The 22,358-nt window shown below is 44.1% G+C and overlaps 2 protein-coding genes and 1 pseudogene across 3 annotated transcripts in view; 2 read left to right on the forward strand and 1 right to left on the reverse strand.

The window, feature by feature from the left end:
- Nucleotides 1-22,358, forward strand: part of LOC141147296 (protein mono-ADP-ribosyltransferase PARP14-like) — a 421,364-nt gene that overhangs the window by 157,781 nt on the left and 241,225 nt on the right. The gene's annotated exons all lie outside the window — the stretch shown is intronic.
- On the reverse strand, nt 940-1,071 carry LOC141101867 (U2 spliceosomal RNA; annotated as a pseudogene).
- LOC141147298 (protein mono-ADP-ribosyltransferase PARP14-like) overlaps nt 20,550-22,358 on the forward strand; it is a 242,929-nt gene continuing 241,120 nt past the window's right edge. For both annotated transcript variants that reach the window (XM_073634506.1, XM_073634507.1), the window contains exon 1: nt 20,550-20,791. In XM_073634506.1, the coding sequence (XP_073490607.1) occupies nt 20,602-20,791 (190 nt within the window). In that variant the 5' untranslated portion in view covers nt 20,550-20,601. The remainder of the gene's footprint in view (nt 20,792-22,358) is intronic.

A 22,358-nucleotide genomic window follows, 5' to 3' on the forward strand; every position in this document is an offset into this window, starting at 1 on the left:
AACACAAAAACGTGCAATGGGTGTTCAGAGTCCTCCACTAGGGAAAGACCTTACCCTGATCCCCCGGGGCGTTAGGCTCCAGACAGGGACTGAGGTACTTAGACAATGGGTCCATCTGGCCGAAACCAGGCGGACCCCCGTTTACTGGAAGGTCTGCCGAAACAGACCAACCCAAGTACAGGTGGGGCTCCCCTGAAGGGAGACCCCCAAAGGAGAGGGCGAACCAAGCCAGAAGGCCTATGTCCACCCCTTCCCAAGACTTTCAGAGTAGGGCCGAGGACCTACACCCTACTCGCCACACAGTGACAAAACATGCATACATCACAAACAAAAAAATACAAAAAAGTGACAAACACGGGGATATATAAAAGAGTGAGGGAGATAGTAAGATGGGAGAGTGAAAGTGACCCATGTGTAATACAATGGCCGGCCCTCCGGCCAGGCATAAAAATTTCCCCTGGTCCTAGCTAAAAGGCTCGGCCCAAGAGGCAGGTGTGAAAAACGTGTGTAGTAGTGAAGTGACCATGGTGCCATTAAATGCCTAAACACAGTGACTGTACGCCACCCCTGAACTGCCACTTCAGGGGCACATTCACCACTGGCTTTTCAAAGCAACCCTGACCCACGGCCCAGACCACAGCAGCCCCCACCCCAACCAGGAAGGCCTGGAGTTCAGGAAGCTTGATGAGAGCCCTTTAGCATCAGGCTCCACCGTCGTTCCGTCCCTCCTGCCTAATTACATTCAGGAGATACTAACCACTCCCCCCTCTCAAAAGAGGAGTAAGTGTTCTCTCCCAAAAGACTGGCCAGAGCTAGAGCTACCCCAATCTAGGCCAGAAGGCCAAGGACCCGACCCTCTGGATCAGACTCCGTGTTTCTCCATCCCCATCAGAAGGCTTCCCTTTCGGCTACGAACCGCTCCAGGTCACCTTTACTCCAGCAGGCTTTGCATAGCAACCGCCATCCCTTCACTATTTCGCCATAGATCAGGGACGGAAGCAAGCGCCACCTCCTGGAAACTGATAAGAATAGATACTACACTTGATCTTAGCCAAAAGGCTGAGAAGCGATGGGAAGGACCTCCAAGGTGATATTCTCTGAAATATTGCCTGTGCCATGCGCAACACAGGAAAGGGGGGGGGGGGTGATTAGAAAGCTGAATGCATGGCTAAAGACCTGGTGTAGGGAGGAGGGATTTGGGTTTCTAGAGCACTGGGCTGACTTTGGGGTGCAACCTATATGCTAAAGACGGTTTGCACTTAAATGGAAGGGGGTCTGCTGTGCTGGGGGAGAGGTTTATGGGAAGGCTGGAGGAGTATTTAAACTAAGATTGAGGGGGGAGGGTGAACTAGAATTACATCGGGCAGACAGGACAGTTAGGGGTCAGACATTAATGGAGGATGGAATGGGGATAGATGGGAGGAGGGTTATGGCAGGTGACAAGAAATTTCCCATGTTGCAAACAGCCATTGGAAACTATAGTGCCATTTGTACTACTAAAAATGATATGAAAAACACCAGAGCAAAATGTAATAATGCATTAAACTGTTTGTACACTGATGCCAGAAGTCTGCCAAGCAAAATAGGTGAGTTGGAAGCTCTGGTGCATGAGGAGAACTATGATGTAATCAGTATTGCTGAAACTTGGCTTCAATCCTCACATGACTAGGCTATTAATATTCCTGGCTATGCACTCTTTTGGAGAGACAGGGTAAAAAGGAAAGGTGGCGGAGTCTGTCCCTGTGTGAGAAGTGATCTCAAAGCGAGTGTGAAAGAGGACCTGGTTGATGGAGAGTGTGATGAGTCTGAAGCATTATGGGTGGAACTGCATATAGATGGGCGTAGTTCAAAGTTAATCATTGGAGTTTGCTATAGACCACCCAATGTTAATGAGGAGGTGGAGACTTGGAAAGGGCTGCAAGGGCTGGGACGGTGATAATAATGGGGGATTTTAACTACCCAGAAATTGACTGGAGTAATGGCACTGCTGGGACAGTTAAAGGGCAAAAATGTATAAACCTAGTACAGGACAATTTTATGGTCCAGTTTATTGAGGCCCCAACTAGGAATGAAGCTCTGTTAGACCTGGTAATCTCAAACCATGCAAAGCTTATTACCAAGCTTCATATTAAGGAACATTTGGGTAGCAGTGATCATAACATGATTTCATTTGATGTTAGCTGTAAGCAAAAAACACATACAGGAAATATAAAAACACTTAACTTCAAGAGAGCAAATTTTCCAAGGATGAGGGCTGCTCTCCAGGACTTGGACTGGGAGGGAATATTGGCATCAATGGACACAGAACAGAAATGTGAATTCTTCGAAAAGACTGTTTGTGAACTCACTGCAAAGTATATTCCCATTTGCAAGAAGTTTAAAAGGCTAAAAATAAAACCTATGTGGCTCACGGCCAAAGTTAAAAAAGCTATAAACAATAAGAAAAGAGCTTTTTAAAAATATGAAAATGAAGGAACACTATTGTAGTTTAAATGTTACAAAGAATATAACAGAATATGTAAAAAGGAAACCAAGGAAGCAAAAACTCAAAACAAACGACAGATTGCAAAAGATACAGTAGTAGGACAAACCCCAAAAATTCTTCAAATATATTAATAAATAAAGTAAAGTAAAAAGGTCAGGTCTGAGCATGTAGGCCCTTTACACAATAATCTAGAGTGGGTGACTGGGGAAAAAGAGAAGGCAAATTTACTTTCTTCAGTTCTGTGTATACAAAGGAGCATGGGGGAGCTTATGTCCATAATGGGGGTGGTAGTGACACAGCCCCGAATGATCCACAATGGCTCAAAAGTGATATGATCCTGAAATATTTAGACAGAATAAAGGTGGATAAAGCACCTGGACCTGATGGCATCCACCCAAGGATCCTAAAAGAATTGAGCTCTGTAATTATAACGCCATTGTATCTAATTTTTAGGGACTCATTAATGACGGGAATGGTACCACTGGATTGGCGCAGGGCCAATGTGGTGCCCATATTTAAAAAGGGATCAAAGTCTTTACCAAGTAACTATAGACCTGTTAGTGTAACTTCTATAGTCGGGAAGATACTGGAGAGTTTATTAAAGCGGGGGTTCACCCACACCGCCAAAAAAAAAAAATATTAAAAGCCAGCAGCTACAAATACTGCAGCTGCTGACTTTTAATACATTGCCACTTACCTGTCCCGGGATCCAGCGATGTCGCCATCCTAGGTGAGGGAATCAGGAAGTGAAGCGTTGCGGCTTCACTTCCCGGTTCCCTACTGCGCATGCGCGAGTCGCGCTGCGCGTCCCTAGTGGTTCCCGCTCTCTGCTGGGAGCTGTGTGTTCCCAGCAGACAGCGCGGTCGGGACAGGAAGAAGCATAGACTCCCATGGGAGTCTATGCCGGAAGTAGGTGCAAATACCTGTCTTTGACAGGTATCTGCACCCCCCTCCCCCCTGAAAGCTGCCAAATGTGACACCGGAGGGGGGGAGGGTTCCAAAAAGCAGAAGTTCCATTTTTGTGTGGAACTCCGCTTTAAAAGACCACATAGAGGAGTTCTTGCTGGAAAAAAATATTTTAAGCAACAGACAGGGGTTGGTAGTGGGGTGCCCCAGGGTTCTGTGCTGGGACCAATCCTATTTAATTTGTTCATAAACGATCTGGAGAATGGGATAAACAGTTCAATCTCTGTATTTGCAGACGATACTAAGCTAAGCAGGGCAATAACTTCTCCGCAGGACGTGGAAACCTTGCAAAAAGACCTGAACAAATTAATGGGGTGGGCGACTACATGGCAAATGAGGTTCAATGTAGAAAAATGTAAAATAATGCATTTGGGTGGCAAAAATATGAATGCAATCTATACACTGGGGGGAGAACCTCTGGGGGAATCTAGGATGGAAAAGGACCTGGGGGTCCTAGTGGATGATAGGCTCAGCAATGGCAGGCAATGCCAAGCTGCTACTAACAAAGCAAACAGAATATTGGCATGCATTAAAAGGGGGATCAACTCCAGAGATAAAACGATAATTCTCCCGCTCTACAAGACTCTGGTCCGGCCGCACCTAGAGTATGCGGTCCAGTTCTGGGCACCAGTCCTCAGGAAGGATGTACTGGAAATGGAGCGAGTACAAAGAAGGGCAACAAAGCTAATAAAGGGTCTGGAGGATCTTAGTTATGAGGAAAGGTTGCAAGCACTGAACTTATTCTCTCTGGAGAAGAGACGCTTGAGAGGGGATATGATTTCAATTTACAAATACCGGACTGGTGACCCCTCAATAGGGATAAAACTTTTTTGCAGAAGAGAGTTTACCAAGACTCGTGGCCACTCATTAAAATTAGAAGAAAAGAGGTTTAATCTTAAACTACGTAGAGGGTTCTTTACTGTGAGAGCGGCAAGGATGTGGAATTCCCTTCCACAGGCGGTGGTCTCAGCGGGGAGCATTGATAGCTTCAAGAAACTATTAGATAAGCACCTGAATGACCACAACATACAGGGATATACAATGCAATACTGACACATAATCACACACATAGGTTGGACTTGATGGACTTGTGTCTTTTTTCAACCTCACCTACTATGTAACTATGTAACTATGACAGCATGGATTCATGAAAGACAGAAGTTGTCAGACAAACCTGATTTCTTTTTATGAAGAGGTAAGTAAAACCTTGGACAGAGGGGTGGAAAAGTTTTAAATGTTTATTGTGTGACTATTGGAAAAACTATTAGAAAAACAATAACCCTGAGCCCCGGTTCACACAGGGGCGGCACGACTTGCAGGTCGACTCACCGAGGCGACCTGCACACGACTGCCACAGCGACTTCCAAAACGACTTCTGTATAGAAATCTATGCAAGTCGCCCCCAAAGTAGTACAGGAACCTTTTTCTAAGTCGGAGCGACTTGCGTCGCTCCTATTAGAACGGTTCCATTGTACAGAACGGGAGGCAACTTGTCAGGCGGCTAGGTCGCCTGACAAGTCGCCCCTGTGTGAACTGGCATTGAGACTTTTCTTAAGATGACTTCTGAGCACATTGTTGTATTAACTTTCTATATCGTTTGCTTTAACTAACTCCATAGTAAGTTGTAGGATGATTAGGCTTACCATATATGGTAGAACAAGAATGTACAGGAAACACAAATTAGCGAAATAAAGTAACATTTTGATTAAATGAGTAATCCCAACATTTTTGGTCCTCCGAGCCGGAACCAATAAGTGCATTTTGGGTCAGATGGTCCTGACAAAAACTTTGGTGAGTATTGGACCTCAAAGCTCACTGAGAATTAAAAGTCCCCCCACTCAACGTTAGTGGTGAAATAGGGGCGGGGGCCTGAGACCCAGATCCACTGTCTGGTTTCGAACTTCGTGATCCAGTCCTCCTGGTGTTTGAGAGGTAAGATAATTTAACTTATTCTTAATTCTCTCTAAGAGTCTTTTCTTCTCTTTCTGTTTGATTCTGGTTTAATGTGTTGTAATTACCGACACTGGTATTGATTGTATAATATCTTAATAATCCAGTGTGCGAAGACAGAGACACTTGGGAGCGTTGTCTAAGGTAAAAAATAGTGTTACCCGCTGTCCAGGACAGATAAAAAAATATTTGAGGTATACCGAACGTCAGAGGGTGAATGCCTGACATCGTCGTCGGAGGTGGATTGCCCGACGATGTAAGCACTTAAAGTGATCTAGAAAGATCACAAGACTAACTTTCTTCTGTGTGTTTAGTTTCTCCTTTCTCATGTTTAACCTTTCTGCTGATGCTGTAACCTTATTGAAAAGAAAAAAAAAAAAAAACAAGAGTACTGCAGAGACAAGTTAATTTATTTTTTGATTCTCCCTATATAGTGTGGGGAGTGATGATATTTTTACTCTTCTTGTATTCCTATTGTTACCGTGGGCCGAGGGTCATTATCCCAGTGTTTTATAGGTAAATGAGAGACCCGTCTGGCGCTGACAATGGGGAATAGTCTCTGTAAAATAATGTTTTGTGCCTGCTTATGAGGCTGCTGTGTTCCTAATGTGCCAAGTGGGAGACCGGAACTCCTCTTTAGGGACACAGGGCTTTATAGGGAAGTTTGGATTCAATAGTTAACTAACTGTAAAAGTGTCAGGATTTGGTGGATAAATTTAAATTTTTTGGACCCAAAGATCAAAAAAGGCATGGGTTGATAATAGGAGTTTAAATAACCAGCAAAACATCTTTCTTCACATCTCATGTTCTGTGTGCCCGTAAAACTCGTGTTGTAGCCTGCTTGCCTATCAGTGACAGATTGGGAGCTGGCAGAGAAGCAGAAAACTTTGCAAAAGCTTAAAGAGATACTTGGTTTAATTGTCTTATAGCTTCGCTCTGTAAGGCAGCCAACACCTTGCTAGCCAATGTATTAAGCAGATAAATATGTAAAATACCAGGTGACATTGCACTATATGGCCCATGGGGATTGGACCGGAGCCAGCGTCTTGGATTATTGCACCATCTCGGGTACCACTGGACAACATTGTCTGGGAGACTGTGCTACATCTGGGCCGCCTGCTCGGGGACAACCCTCAGTCGGACTCCTAGGGAACCAAACAGTTGGAGCTGCAACTTCAGGTAAAGGTGATTCAATAGCCATATCACTGATGCGTCTAGTAAAAGAATTAGACCAGACGCAAGTGTGATCTAAATGTTTAACAAATATTTGAGAAGCAGAAAAAATAGCTAAGTATGGCTGAGTAAAAAAAATAAATAAGTACGAGAAATCATCACAGGGAGATTAAAGCCTGCAGTTTTTCCTCACCCCTCCCCTCGTGTGAATCTCCTGTATTACACAAGGGAGTGAATTGCTCATCCATTTCAAATTCCTGTGTGAGAGATTGTGTCTGTAAAAAAAGTTAACTCTTGACCAGCTATGACAATACAGAAGGGTTATATTGTAAATATTGAAACTGAGCATAAAAAAAAGAAAAAAAAAAAAAAGGAAAGGCACACTGATAACACCAGGCTGCTTTATTATTTTAGCATGCTATGGTGTTATAGGAAGCACATGGCAGAAATTGTTGATGGTTTTGAGGAGGTAGATGGGAGACATGAAGGTGGATTACATTGTGGAGTGAACAGAATGTTGTGGAGTTGTCAAGTGGCTTGATGAATGTGAGAAAAGGAAAGGCTGAGAATGTTTTGATTACTTTAAATGTGTCCAGTCCAGAGACAGTATGTGACCGAGTGCTAATTTTACTGCCATAAGGAAATAGGGATTTGAATGGGATTTGCTAATATATGTGTGCCGTAGTTTTGAAACCCAGAGAGAGGAGGGAATACAACAGACTTGATGCTTTTATAGCACAAAAAATGATGGTCAAGAAGCTGTTTCTCAGAAACAAGAAAATGCAGATTGCTTGACAGACATAGCAGAAGAGAGAGGGAGATGATGATGGATGACTAGTAGGGCAGCATTAACCCTTTGAGCACACAGAGGTTAATTTGTGCATCTGTGAAAATATTAGGATTTTCGGTGGGAAAGAAAGTCCGAATAATAGTCTTAAAGTAAATATTTTGTGGATATGTTACTTTTAGAACTCCCAGATTTTCAACTGTAAAGTGTTAATGATGCAATGCTGTTTAGATTTGGGTACATTTATAAAGTGAAAAGGCTAAGTTCTGAATCAGAATATGTGTTTGGGTTAAAAAAAAAAAAAAAAATGTTTTGGGACCCTTTGGATTTCACTTGGGACCAGAGAATAAGGGGAACAATACAAAAGGGGATTCATGTTTTATTTAATTCTGCTAAAATATCGGGGTCTAAGAAAAATATTTTCATATATATTGAATATATATGTCAAATAATGTAAATGTCGATCGGAAACTTTTTATGTCTGCATACTTGGTGGACTTATGGACTTATATTTGAATAAATGAAAGAATATTGTTTTTACCAACTCCAAAGTAAGGAAGGCTTTCTTTGGTAGTTTGATCTGTGATCCTGCGCTCATTCATGTTAGATAAAGAGTATCTATTTTCCCCAGCCCCAATTCAAGTGCAGATATGACACCCCCCCTCCCCGTTCTACACAACTGAAGAATGAGGCGAGCTCCTTTTTATGGGGAGGGTGTCTAGTGATTACATGAATGGGTACAAAATTGAACCTTTAGAGGTATTTTGAGTTTAGAACATTAAATTAAGGTATGAAATAATGTAGACTACACAGTCCTTAGAGACAAAGAAACAATATTGGAAAACAAAAGGTTGCACAAGTATAGATAGTATCTACATGTCACCTGATTGAAAACCGGTATTGCCAAAATCCTTATTTAGGTATGCAGCAGTATTGACTCATGGAGTAACACATGTGTCAAACAGGGGGGTGACTGAGATGTTAAATAAGGTATGTACACCCTATGGCTTCACTAACTACTAAAAAAACTTTTTCCTCTCAATGGATTATATGTGCAAGATACAATGCTTAGGGAGGCATAAGACCTTGGAAAGGGAAGTTCCCCACACCGCAATATCCATTCCAACACATTTGCATGGATTTTATTGAATGGGACAAATGTGAAAGGAAGAAAAATTGTTTGCTAATCATAGACACCCTGACCAAATGGGTGGAGAATTCCCGACAGGAAGTGCAGAGGCACAGACAGTGATAATGGACCCCATTTTGTAAATAAAACTATACATTTGACAGAAGTGATAGAAATTTAAGTGAAATACCATTGTGCCTATCATTCCCAATCAGCTGGATTGGTGGAAAGACATAATGGCATTCTAAAAAGCAAACCGAGGAAAGCTATGGAAGAAACAGGTAAAAATTGGATGCACTGCCTACTAGTAGCTGTGACCAGTATGCATATCACACCCACAAAAGAAGGTTTAAGCCCATTTGAAATGATACATGGAAGGCCATATAAGATACCCTTACAACCAAATGAAACACCTACTGAGGAGTCTGAGCACACACTAGCAGAACACATGTCTAGGCTGTTAAGACAAAGACGTACTAATGATTTTTGTTCTGTCCTAGAAGGTCCAATTCAAGAAGATGAATAGGTGCATGTGGGAGATTGGGTCTTAACAAAAAGTAATAAGAAAAAGCAGTGGTACTCCCCAAGGTGGGATGGTCCTTTCAAAGTCCTCCTAACTACCCCTACTGCGATAAGGATTGCAGAGAGGTCTACCTGGATTCACCAGTCCCATTGCAAAAAGGTTTTACAGGTAGAGTAGGGCCAGTTGGCTACAAGAGGTTCAGAAAGTCCAGCTACAAAGGGAGGTCTCACACAAGGTGGGACTTGTCTCAAACCGGTGAAGTCTCCCTCCACTTCCAACTCCCCTATCCTATCCGCTGGAACTCTGTAGCTGGTTAGGATAAAAGGGACAGTAATTATCCTTGGGTTACTGGTGATTCTAGGAGAGGCATTCATAACAGGGGTTATACGTTATGGAAGAGCAGAGGAACCTTTGGGTTCGGAAAGAACAGGAAAAGCATTGAATCTAACTTTTATAGAGGGAATAACTAGCACTATACTGGTAGACTTCTGTCAGATTGCAGATTTTGGGGATACAACTGAGGCTAGAGGGCTTCTATGGGCAGATAAATACAGTTGCTGGCTCTGGAATAGGGCAGGATGTCAAGCATGGAATCAGGCCCTGTGGACCAGTTTATTAAGATTGGGGGTATAATCTACCAGGGCCTAAAAAGAGTGGAATAAAGGAAAGACTCATAATTACAAAAGCGGCCAACTCCCCCTACACACATAGTAAGAACTGTAAATAATTACTGATAACATTAAAGGTCGAGGAAGGAAGATCAGTGGTTGTACTCTATGGGAGCATGGGTGTCAGGAACTGACCCCTCAGACAAATTTTTCCTCAAGGTATTACCACCTAATAAAACCTGACAACAGGAAAAGGTAGATTATGGGAGTGTAGACGTGGCGCTATTTCCCTTCAAATTAAAAATATATATATGTAAAATATTAGGGGAGGTATGCCTCAAATAAAATGAACTGTGATACATCCAGTGCCAAACATCTAAACAAATGCAACTACTTTATGTATTAAACCTCTGATGCAGTAAACCACTTTTGTGTTGCACCCCCTGGGGGCAAGAATTAAAAATAACCTATACAAGTGATAGTGTTACACCCCCTGTTGATGAATATCAGAGTGTGTGTGTTGAAGGTGCTGAACTTCAGATAGGGTGTCCAACTGGTGTGCTACACCCTCTGCAGTCCGCAAACTAAAATCTATGATCTACAATATCTGGAACTGTAGAAATGCAGTGATCTAATCCCTAGTTGGCAAAGTGATAAATATGGATGTCTGCTGTATCAAAAATCTGGTGTGTGAATAAAAATCCAATTATGCCAATAGATAACCTTAAAGCAGAAGTGAAAAATAAATAAAAAAATAAATAAAAAAATAAAAAAATGTGAATGCACAATTCAATATACGTCTCTGTGTTACACCGCAGTAAGACCACATTCAAAACCAAAACGAATGATGAAATTATTGCAAACACTAAATTATTAGTAGATAAGTCTATACAATAAATAAAGTGATGTGCTTAAAAAAAAAAAAAAAACAGTGTCCAGTGCTTCATCAAAATGTGGTGCTGATTATCCTTTCAAGTGACAGTGGTGCCAGGTGATATTATCCGTGTTGATAATGTGATTGCACTCACCAGATGACATTACCCCCCAGGGGTGTTATGCCTTCACAGTGTGAGCCACTGTGCAGCCCTCTGGAGTTCTGCTGGGCAATCTGAGAAACGTTTTGCTGGCTTTTCCACCGAGATGTCACATAGGGGAAAGAGTAATGCCCATAGTGTGATATTGTTTAAAAAGGCTTTATTTAATAAAAAGTTTAGGAGATATACTCACATGATAAAATAAGAGCCGGCGCTATGTAAACAACAATCAGACCGGAAGTGACGCCATACTAAAATAGTTCCGAGTAAAACTATAAGATTTACTAACCTAACAGTAGAAGATGCCATAGCTTTGGAGACAGGATACCAGGGAAAAAATGAGTGGTTAGAATGGTTGAGGTACACAGTTAAAACTTTAAAAAAAAAAAAAGGAAAACTGTTTAGTTTGTGCCAGAGCAAGACTACATTTAGCAACTATTCCTTTTCCTCTAGATCACAATGCAGATCCAGAAGGTTTACATTGTATGTTGTGATTGTATAATAAGAGCTATAAACCTGAAACAAATTCTACCTGTCACACGTTGAGTTTGTTGTTTCCCCCAGTACAGAGACCTCAGATACCTCAAGTGGTTACTGCTTATCCGGGCAACTTTACTTGTTTTGCACTCCCAGGGAACTGTAGAGGGGTGGATCTTGGGTCACTACCCGATGACTACTGTGTGGAGAGGATTAACATGGGCAATGGTGACTGGGTTGAACATGACATTCAGAGAGCTGATGTCTGGTGGATGTGTGGGGATAAGAAACTGTGAGCTAGGATACTGGCCAATGCCCGAGGGGATTGCGCTATGGTCCAGCTGGCTATGCCCCTGAGGATCCTGTCAGAACACCCGTGGACTAAGAGTCGCCAACTGTATCGGAGGGACACCTCTCCCAGGGGGTCATTTGACTCTCAGATCTACATAGATGAGGTTGGGGTTCCTCGCGGAGTGCTGGATGAGTTTAGGGCCAGGAATCAGGTGACAGCTGGGTTTAAATCTCTTCTCTGGTGGGTGACTATAGATAAAGATGTTGACTGGATTAACTAAATATATACTATAACCAACAATGATTTGTAAACTATACTAGGGACGCTGTGAAGAGCCTAACAGAACAGTTGGCCACCACATCTCTAATGGCATGGCAGAACTGAATGGCCTTAGATATGGTCCTAGTTGAAACAGGAGGGGTATGCAAAATGTTTGGTAGCATGTGTTGTATCCCTAATATTACAGCTCCTGGAGGGACCGTGACCAGAGCCTTGGAAGGACTGACTGCTCTATCGAATGAATTAGCGGAAAACTCAAGGTATTAATGACCTATTAACAAACTGGCTTGAAGGATGGTTCGGTAAGTGGACTGGACTTATCACATCATGTTTGATCTCAATTGCTGTGGCTTTGGCCATTTTGGTCACTTGCGGATGCTGCTGCATTCCCTGTATTTGAGGACTTTCACAAAAACTGATTGAAACCGCAGTCTCAAGAACGATGTATCAAGCCCTTCCTACCTCTGAGGAGACCTATGTGGACATTGAAGCTCAACTTAATGACATACAGACCGAAAGTGTATAACACAGGGACTATCATCGAAATGTGTTGAGATAAAATAGTCACACAAGAGGAGGGAATGTTAGAAAAGTTTTAAATGTTTATTGTGTGACTATTGGAAAAACTATTAGAAAAACAATAACCCTGAGACTTTTCTTAAGATGACTTCTGAGCACATTGTTGAATTAACTTGCTGTATCGTTTGCTTTAACTAACTCCATAGTAAGTTGTAGAATGATTAGGCTTAACCATATATGGTAGAACAAGAATGTACAGGAAACACTAATTAGCGAAATAAAGTACCATTTTGTACCAGGCACGCTATGTGTGTTTGCCAATAGAAGCGTTATAGCTATATTGTTGTAGGTATTAGGAGAGGGGATGTACATCTCTTTGTGTGATTCTTACTGCATCTTTTGGCTTGTAAAAATCATCCATTTGTGTGACACATCTGAAATAAATTGTCTGCTTTTCAATACATCTGGAGTTCGACTAATCACAGGAGGAGAGTAATCCTAACACCTGTGGACGTGGTATACTTGGACAGAGAGTTGGCTGTGGACGTGGTATACTTGGACAGAGAGTTGACTGTGGACGTGGTATACTTGGACAGAGGGGTGGCTGTGGACGTGGTATACTTGGACAGAGAGGTGGCCGTGGACGTGGTATACTTGGACAGAGAGGTGGCTGTGGACGTGGTATACTTGGACAGAGAGTTGGCTGTGGACGTGGTATACTTGGACAGAGGGGTGGCTGTGGACGTGGTATACTTGGACAGAGAGGTGGCTGTGGATGTGGTATACTTGGACAGAGGGGTGGCTGTGTACGTGGTATACTTGGACAGAGGGGTGGCTGTGGACGTGGTATACTTGGACAGAGAGTTGGCTGTGGACGTGGTATACTTGGACAGAGAGTTGGCTGTGGACATGGTATACTTGGACAGAGAGGTGGCTGTGGACGTGGTATACTTGGACAGAGGGGTGGCTGTGGACGTGGTATACTTGGACAGAGGGGTGGCTGTGGACGTGGTATACTTGGACAGAGGGGTGGCTGTGGACGTGGTATACATGGACAGAGGGGTGGCTGTGGACGTGGTATACTTGGACAGAGGGGTGGCTGTAGACGTGGTATACATGGACAGAGGGGTGGCTGTGGACGTGGTATACTTGGACAGAGGGGTGGCTGTGGACGTGGTATACTTGGACAGAGGGGTGGCTGTGGACGTGGTATACTTGGACAGAGGGGTGGCTGTGGGCGTGGTATACTTGGACAGAGGGGTGTCTGTGGACGTGGTATACTTGGACAGAGGGGTGGCTGTGGACGTGGTATACTTGGACAGAGGGGTGGCTGTGGACGTGGTATACTTGGATAGAGGGGTGGCTGTGGATGTGGTATACTTGGATTTTGCAAAAGTGTTTGACACAGTTCCCCACACACATGTGGAAGGTAAAGTCTACAGGTTTGGAAATATCAGTTTGTAAACGGATAGAAAACTGGCTAAAAGACAGAAAGAGTCGTGGTTAATGATTCTTACTCTAATGCCTCGTATACAGGATCGCACATTCCGACAACAAAACTGTGGATTTTTTTCCAACGGTTGTTGGCTCAAACTTGTCTTGCACACACACGGTCACACAAATGTTGTCGGAAATTCTGAACGCCAAGAACGCGGTGACGTACAACACGTATGACGAGCCGAGAAAAATGAAGTTCAATAGCCAGTGCGGCTCTTCTGCTTGATTCCGAGCATGCGTGGAATTTTGTGCATCGGAATTGTGTACACACGATCGGAATTTCCGACAACAAGTCTTGTCGGAAAATTTGAGAACCAGCTCTCAAACAGTTGTTGTCGGAAATTCCGACAGCAAATGTCCTATGGAGCATACACACGGTCGGAATTTCCGACAACAAGCTCACATCGAACGTTTATTGTTGGAAATTCCGATCGTCTGTACATGATGTGCCCTGTGCCCTGATGTGCTATGTGCCCCAGTGTCGTATGCCCTAAAGTGCCCCGTGCCCTGATGTGCCTTGTGCCCCGATGTCCTGTGCCCTGATGTGCCGCGATGTGCTGTGCTCCGATGTCCTGTGCCATGATGATCTGTGCCCTGGTGTGCTGTGCCTCAATGTCGTGTGCCCTGATGTACTGTGACCTGTGCTGTGTCTATGTGCTATACCCTAAAGTGATGTGCCCTGTACTCTGATGTACTGTGCCCTGATGTGTTGTGCCCTGTACGCTGATGTGCTGGGCTCTGTACCCTGATGTGCCCTGTACGCTGATGTGCTGGGCGCTGTACCCTGATCTGTTGTGCCGTGTACGCTGATGTGCCCTGATGTGCTGTGCCCTGATGTGTACTGTACCCTGCCTGATGTACTGTGCCCTGATGTGTACTGTACCCTGCCTGATGTGTTGTGCCCTGGGCCGGTCTGGATGAAGTCCAGGGCCACATTTTTGTCCCAGTCCAGCCCTGGCTCACAGTGGGGCCCATTGCCGGCTAAGCCTAGAACAGGTGTGAGAGGATTCCAAGATGTTCTGGTCAGGCCAGGCTAGTTTGTCCCATCGGTGTTCCCTGAGTGAGTATTGTCGGGATCCTGGGGGCCCCATGCTCATAGAACTCCACCAGATAAAGGGAATGATCCAAGGGCCACACAGGAATGATTTAGGCTAGGTTGTGAATGGGGTCTTAGAGTGGACATGCTCCATCACTACACAACAGGTGTTGATAGTGGCAGCCTGACTACAGCAAGTGTTCCGTGCAAATGAAGGTCTACAGCTCTGTATGTTCTGTCTCGCCTACATGTTTTTCCTTCTGTTGTATTGAACTGCATCAGGTTGATATTGTTCTGTATTATACTGACATCTAGTGGTGGTTTAGGGCCACTAAAACATGTTCACTTATGTGATTTGGTATCTCCCTCTGTCATCCCCTCCTGTTTAAGGCTAGTTAGTTCAGTCCTAGCTAGACCCCTTCCGTTTCTTCCATGCTCCCTAGGGGCCCATTCACACCAGAAGCAGTAGGACTGGGTTGTAACTCAGCGATTGGTGTGAACAATCCCCTCAGTCAGTGTAAGTTCTTTGCAGACACGGGGCTTAGGAAAGTCATTGTCTTCTTACACTTGAAAAAGACTGGAAATACATCCTCTGTGCTGCAATTATCTGAAGGAAAAATTGTGCTGGATTCAACTTCTGTGTCTTATTGAAAAGTTAAATAGTAATTCTACTTTTGTTGAGAAAAAAAAAACACTCCCCTCTGGGTGACCTCTGTACATTGCAATTATTCTAATAAACTTTGTTACAGATCCCTACCTTTTGTTATTCTGAAGAAATTCCTGTGTGTTTCTCTGTATCCATGTTGGAAAGTGAATCTAATGGGAGTTGTTTCATAATTATCAATTAGCTGTGGCACCTGCAGGGCTCTAATGAGGAAAGTGGCAGGGTCTGTATCCTTTTAGACTTGTTCCTATTGGGAGTGTCTCACCAAAAATGAAATTTTTCTTGCAGGGGATGCCTGAAATCTGACTTGTATCTTAGTGCAGACTTCTGGGAAAATCAGTGAGCCAATCACACAAGCAGGAAATGACGTTTCTGGGGGGTGTTCTGCACACCATCTGTGTGCTCTGCCTCCACGTGCCCATATTGCATTTAGAGCTGATTACAGAACTGCAAATTGAAAAGGAAAGGTCATTTTTAATAACATTCAATCACAATATGACTTGTGCCGCAATTGTATACGCTTGATTATTTTTTTTCTTTATTTGCTATTTTTTTTCACATGAAAGTGGAGTTATTCTTTAGGCTGTCTTTGGATAGCGGCAAGTCAGCAGGGGACTGTACTATCCGGACAGGCTGGGTCTGAGGAGGTATGTCAATGCATAAAGAGGCAAGTGAAACAGAACACTATACAGTATGTGACCCCGGTGGTGGGTGCTCACCCGGAACACACATACACCGGTGCGATAATTACAGGGACAGGAATCTGGGTAGGATGGAAACATAGAATTTCATACCTCCCAACTGTCCCTGATTTGGAGGGACTGTCCCTGATTTAGAGCAATGTCCCTCTGTCCCTCTTTCCCCATCATTTGTCCCTCATTTTGGTCTGATCGATATAGTTGTATATAAAATGCACTTTTTATCTATCAAAAAGTGTTTCCCAGTGCTAAACCTTTCATCCGATTTTCTAAATTGCTGCATTTGTAAATTCCAAAAGCCAATATAAAGGAATAGTAGTGGTAAAAAAAGCACTTGTGGGTTTAACCAATCTTGTTTTTTTTGTACAATTCTCCTTTGAGGGGGTGTGGCTAGGGGGTGTGTCCTTTGCCTGCATACTTTTGCTGATAGGTGTCCCTCCATTCTCATCTCAGAAAGTTGGGAGGTGTGGAATTTGCTGCAGTGTTTTGTGGAAAAGAAGGGAAAGGAAGGGGGACACAAATAATGTGTATTATTATTTAATAACTATTAAATTTATATAGTGTCATCCTTTCCCTTAGCTCTGGGACGTGTACCATCCACGTGATACAAACAATGATGATGAATACAGATTGTGCAAACATGAAATCCTTCCAGTGCCAAACATGTACAGTATAGATAACTTAGTATAGATGGTATGGATTACTATGTGCAGTATAGATAAGCCTGGCACAGATATATATGTACAGTATAGATAAGCCTGGCACAGATATATATGTACAGTATAGATAAGCCTGGCACAGATATACAGTATATGTACAGTATAGATAAGTCTGGCACAGATATATATGTACAGTATAGATAAGCCTGGCACAGATATATATGTACAGTATAGATAAGCCTGGCACAGATATATATGTACAGTATAGATAAGCCTGGCACAGATATACAGTATATGTACAGTATAGATAAGTCTGGCACAGATATATATGTACAGTATAGATAAGTCTGGCACAGATATATATGTACAGTATAGATAAACCTGGCACAGATATATATGTACAGTATAGATAAACCTGGCACAGATATATATGTACAGTATAGATAAGCCTGGCACAGATATATATGTACAGTATAGATAAGCCTGGCACAGATATACACTACCGTTCAAAAGTTTGGGGTCACTCAAACAATTTTGTGTTTTCCATGAAAAGTCACACTTATTCACCACCATACGTTGTGAAATGAATAGAAAATAGAGTCAAGACATTGACAAGGTTAGAAATAATGATTTGTATTTGAAATAACATTGTTTTTACATCAAACTTTGCTTTCATCAAAGAATCCTCCTTTTGCAGCAATTACAGCATTGCACACCTTTGGCATCCGTCCACAACACTTTTTTCCAGTCTTCCTCTGTCCAATGTCTGTGTTCTTTTGCCCATCTTAATCTTTTTCTTTTATTGGCCAGTCTCAGATATGGCTTTTTCTTTGCCACTCTGCCCTGAAGCCCAAAATCCCGCAGCCGCCTCTTCACTGTAGATGTTGACACTGGTGTTTTGCGGGTACTATTTAATGAAGATGCCAGTTGGGGACCTGTGAGGCGTCTGTTTCTCGAACTAGAGACTCTAATGTGCTTATCTTCTTGCTTAGTTGTGCAACGCGGCCTCCCACTTCTTTTTCTACTCTGGTTAGAGCCTGTTTGTGCTGTCCTCTGAAGGGAGTAGTACACACCGTTGTAGGAAATCTTCAATTTCTTTGCAATTTCTCGCATGGAATAGCCTTCATTTCTAAGAACAAGAATAGACTGTCGAGTTTCAGATGAAAGTTCTCTTTTTCTGGCCATTTTGAACGTTTAATTGACCCCACAAATGTGATGCTCCAGAAACTCAATCTGCTCACAGGAAGGTCAGTTTTGTAGCTTCTGGAAGGAGCTAGACTGTTTTTAGATGTGTGAACATGATTGCACAAGGGTTTGCTAATCATCAATTAGCCTTCTGAGCCAATGAGCAAACACATTGTACCATTAGAACACTGGAGTGATAGTTGCTGGAAATGGGCCTCTATACACCTATGTAGATATTGCACCAAAAACTAGACATTTGCAGTTAGAATAGTCATTAACCACATTAGCAATGTATAGAGTATATTTGTTTAAAGTTAGGACTAGTTTAAAGTTAGCTTCATTTAAAAGTACAGTGCTTTTCCTTCAAAAATAAGGACATTTCAATGTGACCCCAAACTTTTGAACGGTAGTGTATATGTACAGTATAGATAAGTCTGGCACAGATATATATGTACAGTATAGATAAGTCTGGCACAGATATATATGTACAGTATAGATAAGCCTGGCACAGATATATATGTACAGTATAGATAAGCCTGGCACAGATATATATGTACAGTATAGATAAGTCTGGCACAGATATATATGTGCAGTATAGATAAGTCTTGCACAGATATACATATGTACAGTATGGATAAGTCTGACACAGATAAGTATGGATAAGTATAGATAGTATGGATTACTATGTACAGTATAGATAAGCCTGGCACAGATATATATGTACAGTATAGATAAGCCTGGCACAGATATATATGTACAGTATAGATAAGTCTGGCACAGATATATATGTACAGTATAAATAACTTAATATAGATGGCATGGATTACTATGTACAGTATAGATAAGCCTGGCACAGATATATATGCATACTTGCCAACTGTCCCGGATTTCCCGGGACATTCCCGGGACTTAGACGCCATTCCCGAATTTGTGGCGTCCCGGTAAATGTCCAGAGAAATCCGGTTCTTCACGATTTCGCCGCCGCCGCCGCTAGAGGTCCGCGGCCGGCGGAGACATTGTCTCCGCCGGCCACCATTTTACTGAAGTTTAGGAAGACAGCTGGAGGGGGCTAGACGGAGCTCCTGCGTCGCTCGCCCACCCTCCGCCCCGCTCTGCCCCGCCTACCCCCCGCCCCGCTCCGCCTCGCCCCGTCTACCCCCCGCCCCGCTGCCAGTCTGATATGGAAAGGGGCAGGGGTTCTAGCCATGCGGAGGACACCTCTGAGGTGGGGGGGTGGCGCACCGCTGTGGGACTCCTGATGTGAGGGGGGCTCCACTGGGGACACCTGATGCAAGGGGGGCTCCACTGGGGACACCTGATGTGAGGGGGGGTCCACCGGGGACACCTGATGTGAGGGGGGGCTCCACCGGGGACACCTGATGTGAGGGGGGGCTCCACCGGGGACACCTGATGTGAGGGGGGCTCCCCCGGGGACTCCTGGTGTGAGGGGGGCTCTGCCAGGGACTCCTGGTGTGAGGGGGGGCTCCGCCGGGGACTCCTGGTGTGAGAGGGGGCTCCTCTGGGGACATCTGATGTAAGGGGGGCTCCGCTGGGGGCACCTGATGCAAGGACGGACTCTGCTGGGACATCTGACGCAAGGACGGACGGCTGGTGGCAGGCGACGTGGCTAGTGACACGCTCAGGGATCCCACTGATTCTGCATTATGGTGAGTTGAATGATTTCATTTTATATTAATAATAGAAATAATGCACTTCAGTCATCCTGACACCATAACAACCATGGTGCCGGGATGATTGAAGTGCTAACACCAGGTGTTTGGAGTATCTTTATCTGCTGATTGTTAAACTTTCTAGAAGACACACATTTTTATTGTGTAGGATCTGGGGCTGCTGTCCCGTCATTTCCCTCTCCCCCTTTCCCCCTCTCCCCCTCTCCCCCTTTACCCCTTTACCCCTCTCCCCCTCTCCATCCCTCATTCATCTCAGACTCTAACTACACCCTCTTGAGCCACGCCCATTTAAGCCACGCCCACTATGCCACGTAAACCACACCCATTTTCATTGCGCCGCGTAAGCCATGCCTACAAACGAATGCCCTGCCCCCCAATTATTGTACAGCTCTGCCTACAGCCACAAAAGTGTCCCACATTTTTTTTTTACAATGTTTGCAACTATGATATATGTACAGTATAGATAAGCCTGCCACAAATATATATGTACAGTATAGATAAGCCTGCCACAGATATATATGTTCAGTATAGATAAGCCTGGCACAGATATATATGTACAGTATGGATAAGCCTGGCACAGATAAGTATGGATAAGTATAGATGGTATGGATTACTATGTACAGTATAGATAAGTCTGGCACAGATATATATGTACAGTATAGATAAGCCTGGCACAGATATATATGTACAGTATAGATAAGCCTGGCACAGATATATATGTACAGTATGGATAAGCCTGGCACAGATAAGTATGGATAAGTATAGATGGTATGGATTACTATGTACAGTATAGATAATTCTGGCACAGATAAGTATCCTCGGGGTTTATAATTTGTAGTTACAATAAGTCACCTGACATCCAAAACTGAAACTAAATTCTGTATAAAAACTTTCACATTCTCTGAAGACATCAACCTTCACACCACCGCCTCTCCCATTTCCTCCCAGGATGGGAGACGGCACCTACCAGCACCCTGTGGCCCTACACTGGGATCAGGGGCCAGAAAAGCTGAAACCTCTGAAGAATAAACTGCAGCTGTATTTCGGGAGTAAAAGCAAATCAGACGGAGGAGATTGTGAGATCCGAGACACCGACTGCACCCGAGGATATGTCCTCATACACTTCAAGGAGGAGACAGGTAGGTACCGAGGAGAGGGGAATAGGGGTTCTCATATACTATAAGAGGACTGGAAGGGATCCTCATACACTACAAGGAGGAGGGAGGTAAGTACTGAGGACTGAAGGGGATCCTCATACACTACAAGGAGGAGGGAGGTAAGTACTGAGGACTGGAGGGAATCCTCATACACTACAAGGAGGAGGGAGGTAAGTACTGAGGACTGGAAGGGATCCTCATACACTACAAGGAGGAGGGAGGTAAGTACTGAGGACTGGAGGAGATCCTCATACACTACAAGGAGGAGGGAGGTAAGTACTGAGGACTGGAGGGGATCCTCATACACTACAAGGAGGAGGGAGGTAAGTACTGAGGACTGGAAGGGATCCTCATACACTACAAGGAGGAGGGAGGTAAGTACTGAGGACTGAAGGGGATCCTCATACACTACAAGGAGGAGGGAGGTAAGTACTGAGGACCGGAGGGGATCCTCATACACTACAAGGAGGAGGGAGGTAAGTACTGAGGACTGGAGGGTGATCCTCATACACTACAAGGAGGAGGGAGGTAAGTACTGAGGACTGAAGGGGATCCTCATACACTACAAGGAGGAGGGAGGTAAGTACTGAGGACTGGAGGGAATCCTCATACACTACAAGGAGGAGGGAGGTAAGTACTGAGGACTGGAAGGGATCCTCATACATTACAAGGAGGAGGGAGGTAAGCACTGAGGACTGGAGGGAATCCTCATACACTACAAGGAGGAGGGAGGTAAGTACTGAGGACTGGAGGAGATCCTCATACACTACAAGGAGTAGGGAGGTAAGTACTGAGGACTGGAGGGAGATCCTCATACACTACAAGGAGGAGGGAGGTAAGTACTGAGGACTGGAGGGAATCCTCATACACTACAAGGAGGAGGGAGGTAAGTACTGAGGACTGGAAGGGATCCTCATACATTACAAGGAGGAGGGAGGTAAGTACTGAGGACTGGGAGGGGATCCTCATACACTACAAGGAGGAGGGAGGTAAGTACTGAGGACTGGAGGGAGATCCTCATACACTACAAGGAGGAGGGAGGTAAGTACTGAGGACTGCAGGGGATTCTCATACACTACAAGGAGGAGGGAGGTAAGTACTGAGGACTGGAGGGGGATCCTCATACACTACAAGGAGGAGGGAGGTAAGTGGGTCGGGGAGCTCTCATACAGTACAAGGTGAGGAGTGTAGAGTGAAAATGATTGTCTGTCTGGAGAATGGGGGGTTGGTCTGTAGAAGAGGTTCAGTGGTCTTAGTGAATTGGGAAGTGACTGTTGGCAATCGTGTAGGTGGTTATAGTGGGGGGGGGGGTATTCATTGGACAATATTTGGGGCGGTGCAATTGGCAGGGGTGAGGGGTGGTAATCTATATTTAATCCCAGGTGCAATGTAATTCTCTGTTATGTGTGTGGGAGGAGACCATGCCTGAGGGGGGATTCAGCAAACCGGTTGTGTTGGGACAGGACATTGTTACAGATATGAACCCGATCGCTGAGTCACTCTTAAAGCGCAACTCCACTCTCTCACCCAACACTGACTATGTGTAATC

The sequence above is a fragment of the Aquarana catesbeiana genome, linkage group LG06 (genome assembly GCF_042186555.1).
Source record: "Aquarana catesbeiana isolate 2022-GZ linkage group LG06, ASM4218655v1, whole genome shotgun sequence".
NCBI lineage: Eukaryota > Metazoa > Chordata > Amphibia > Anura > Ranidae > Aquarana > Aquarana catesbeiana.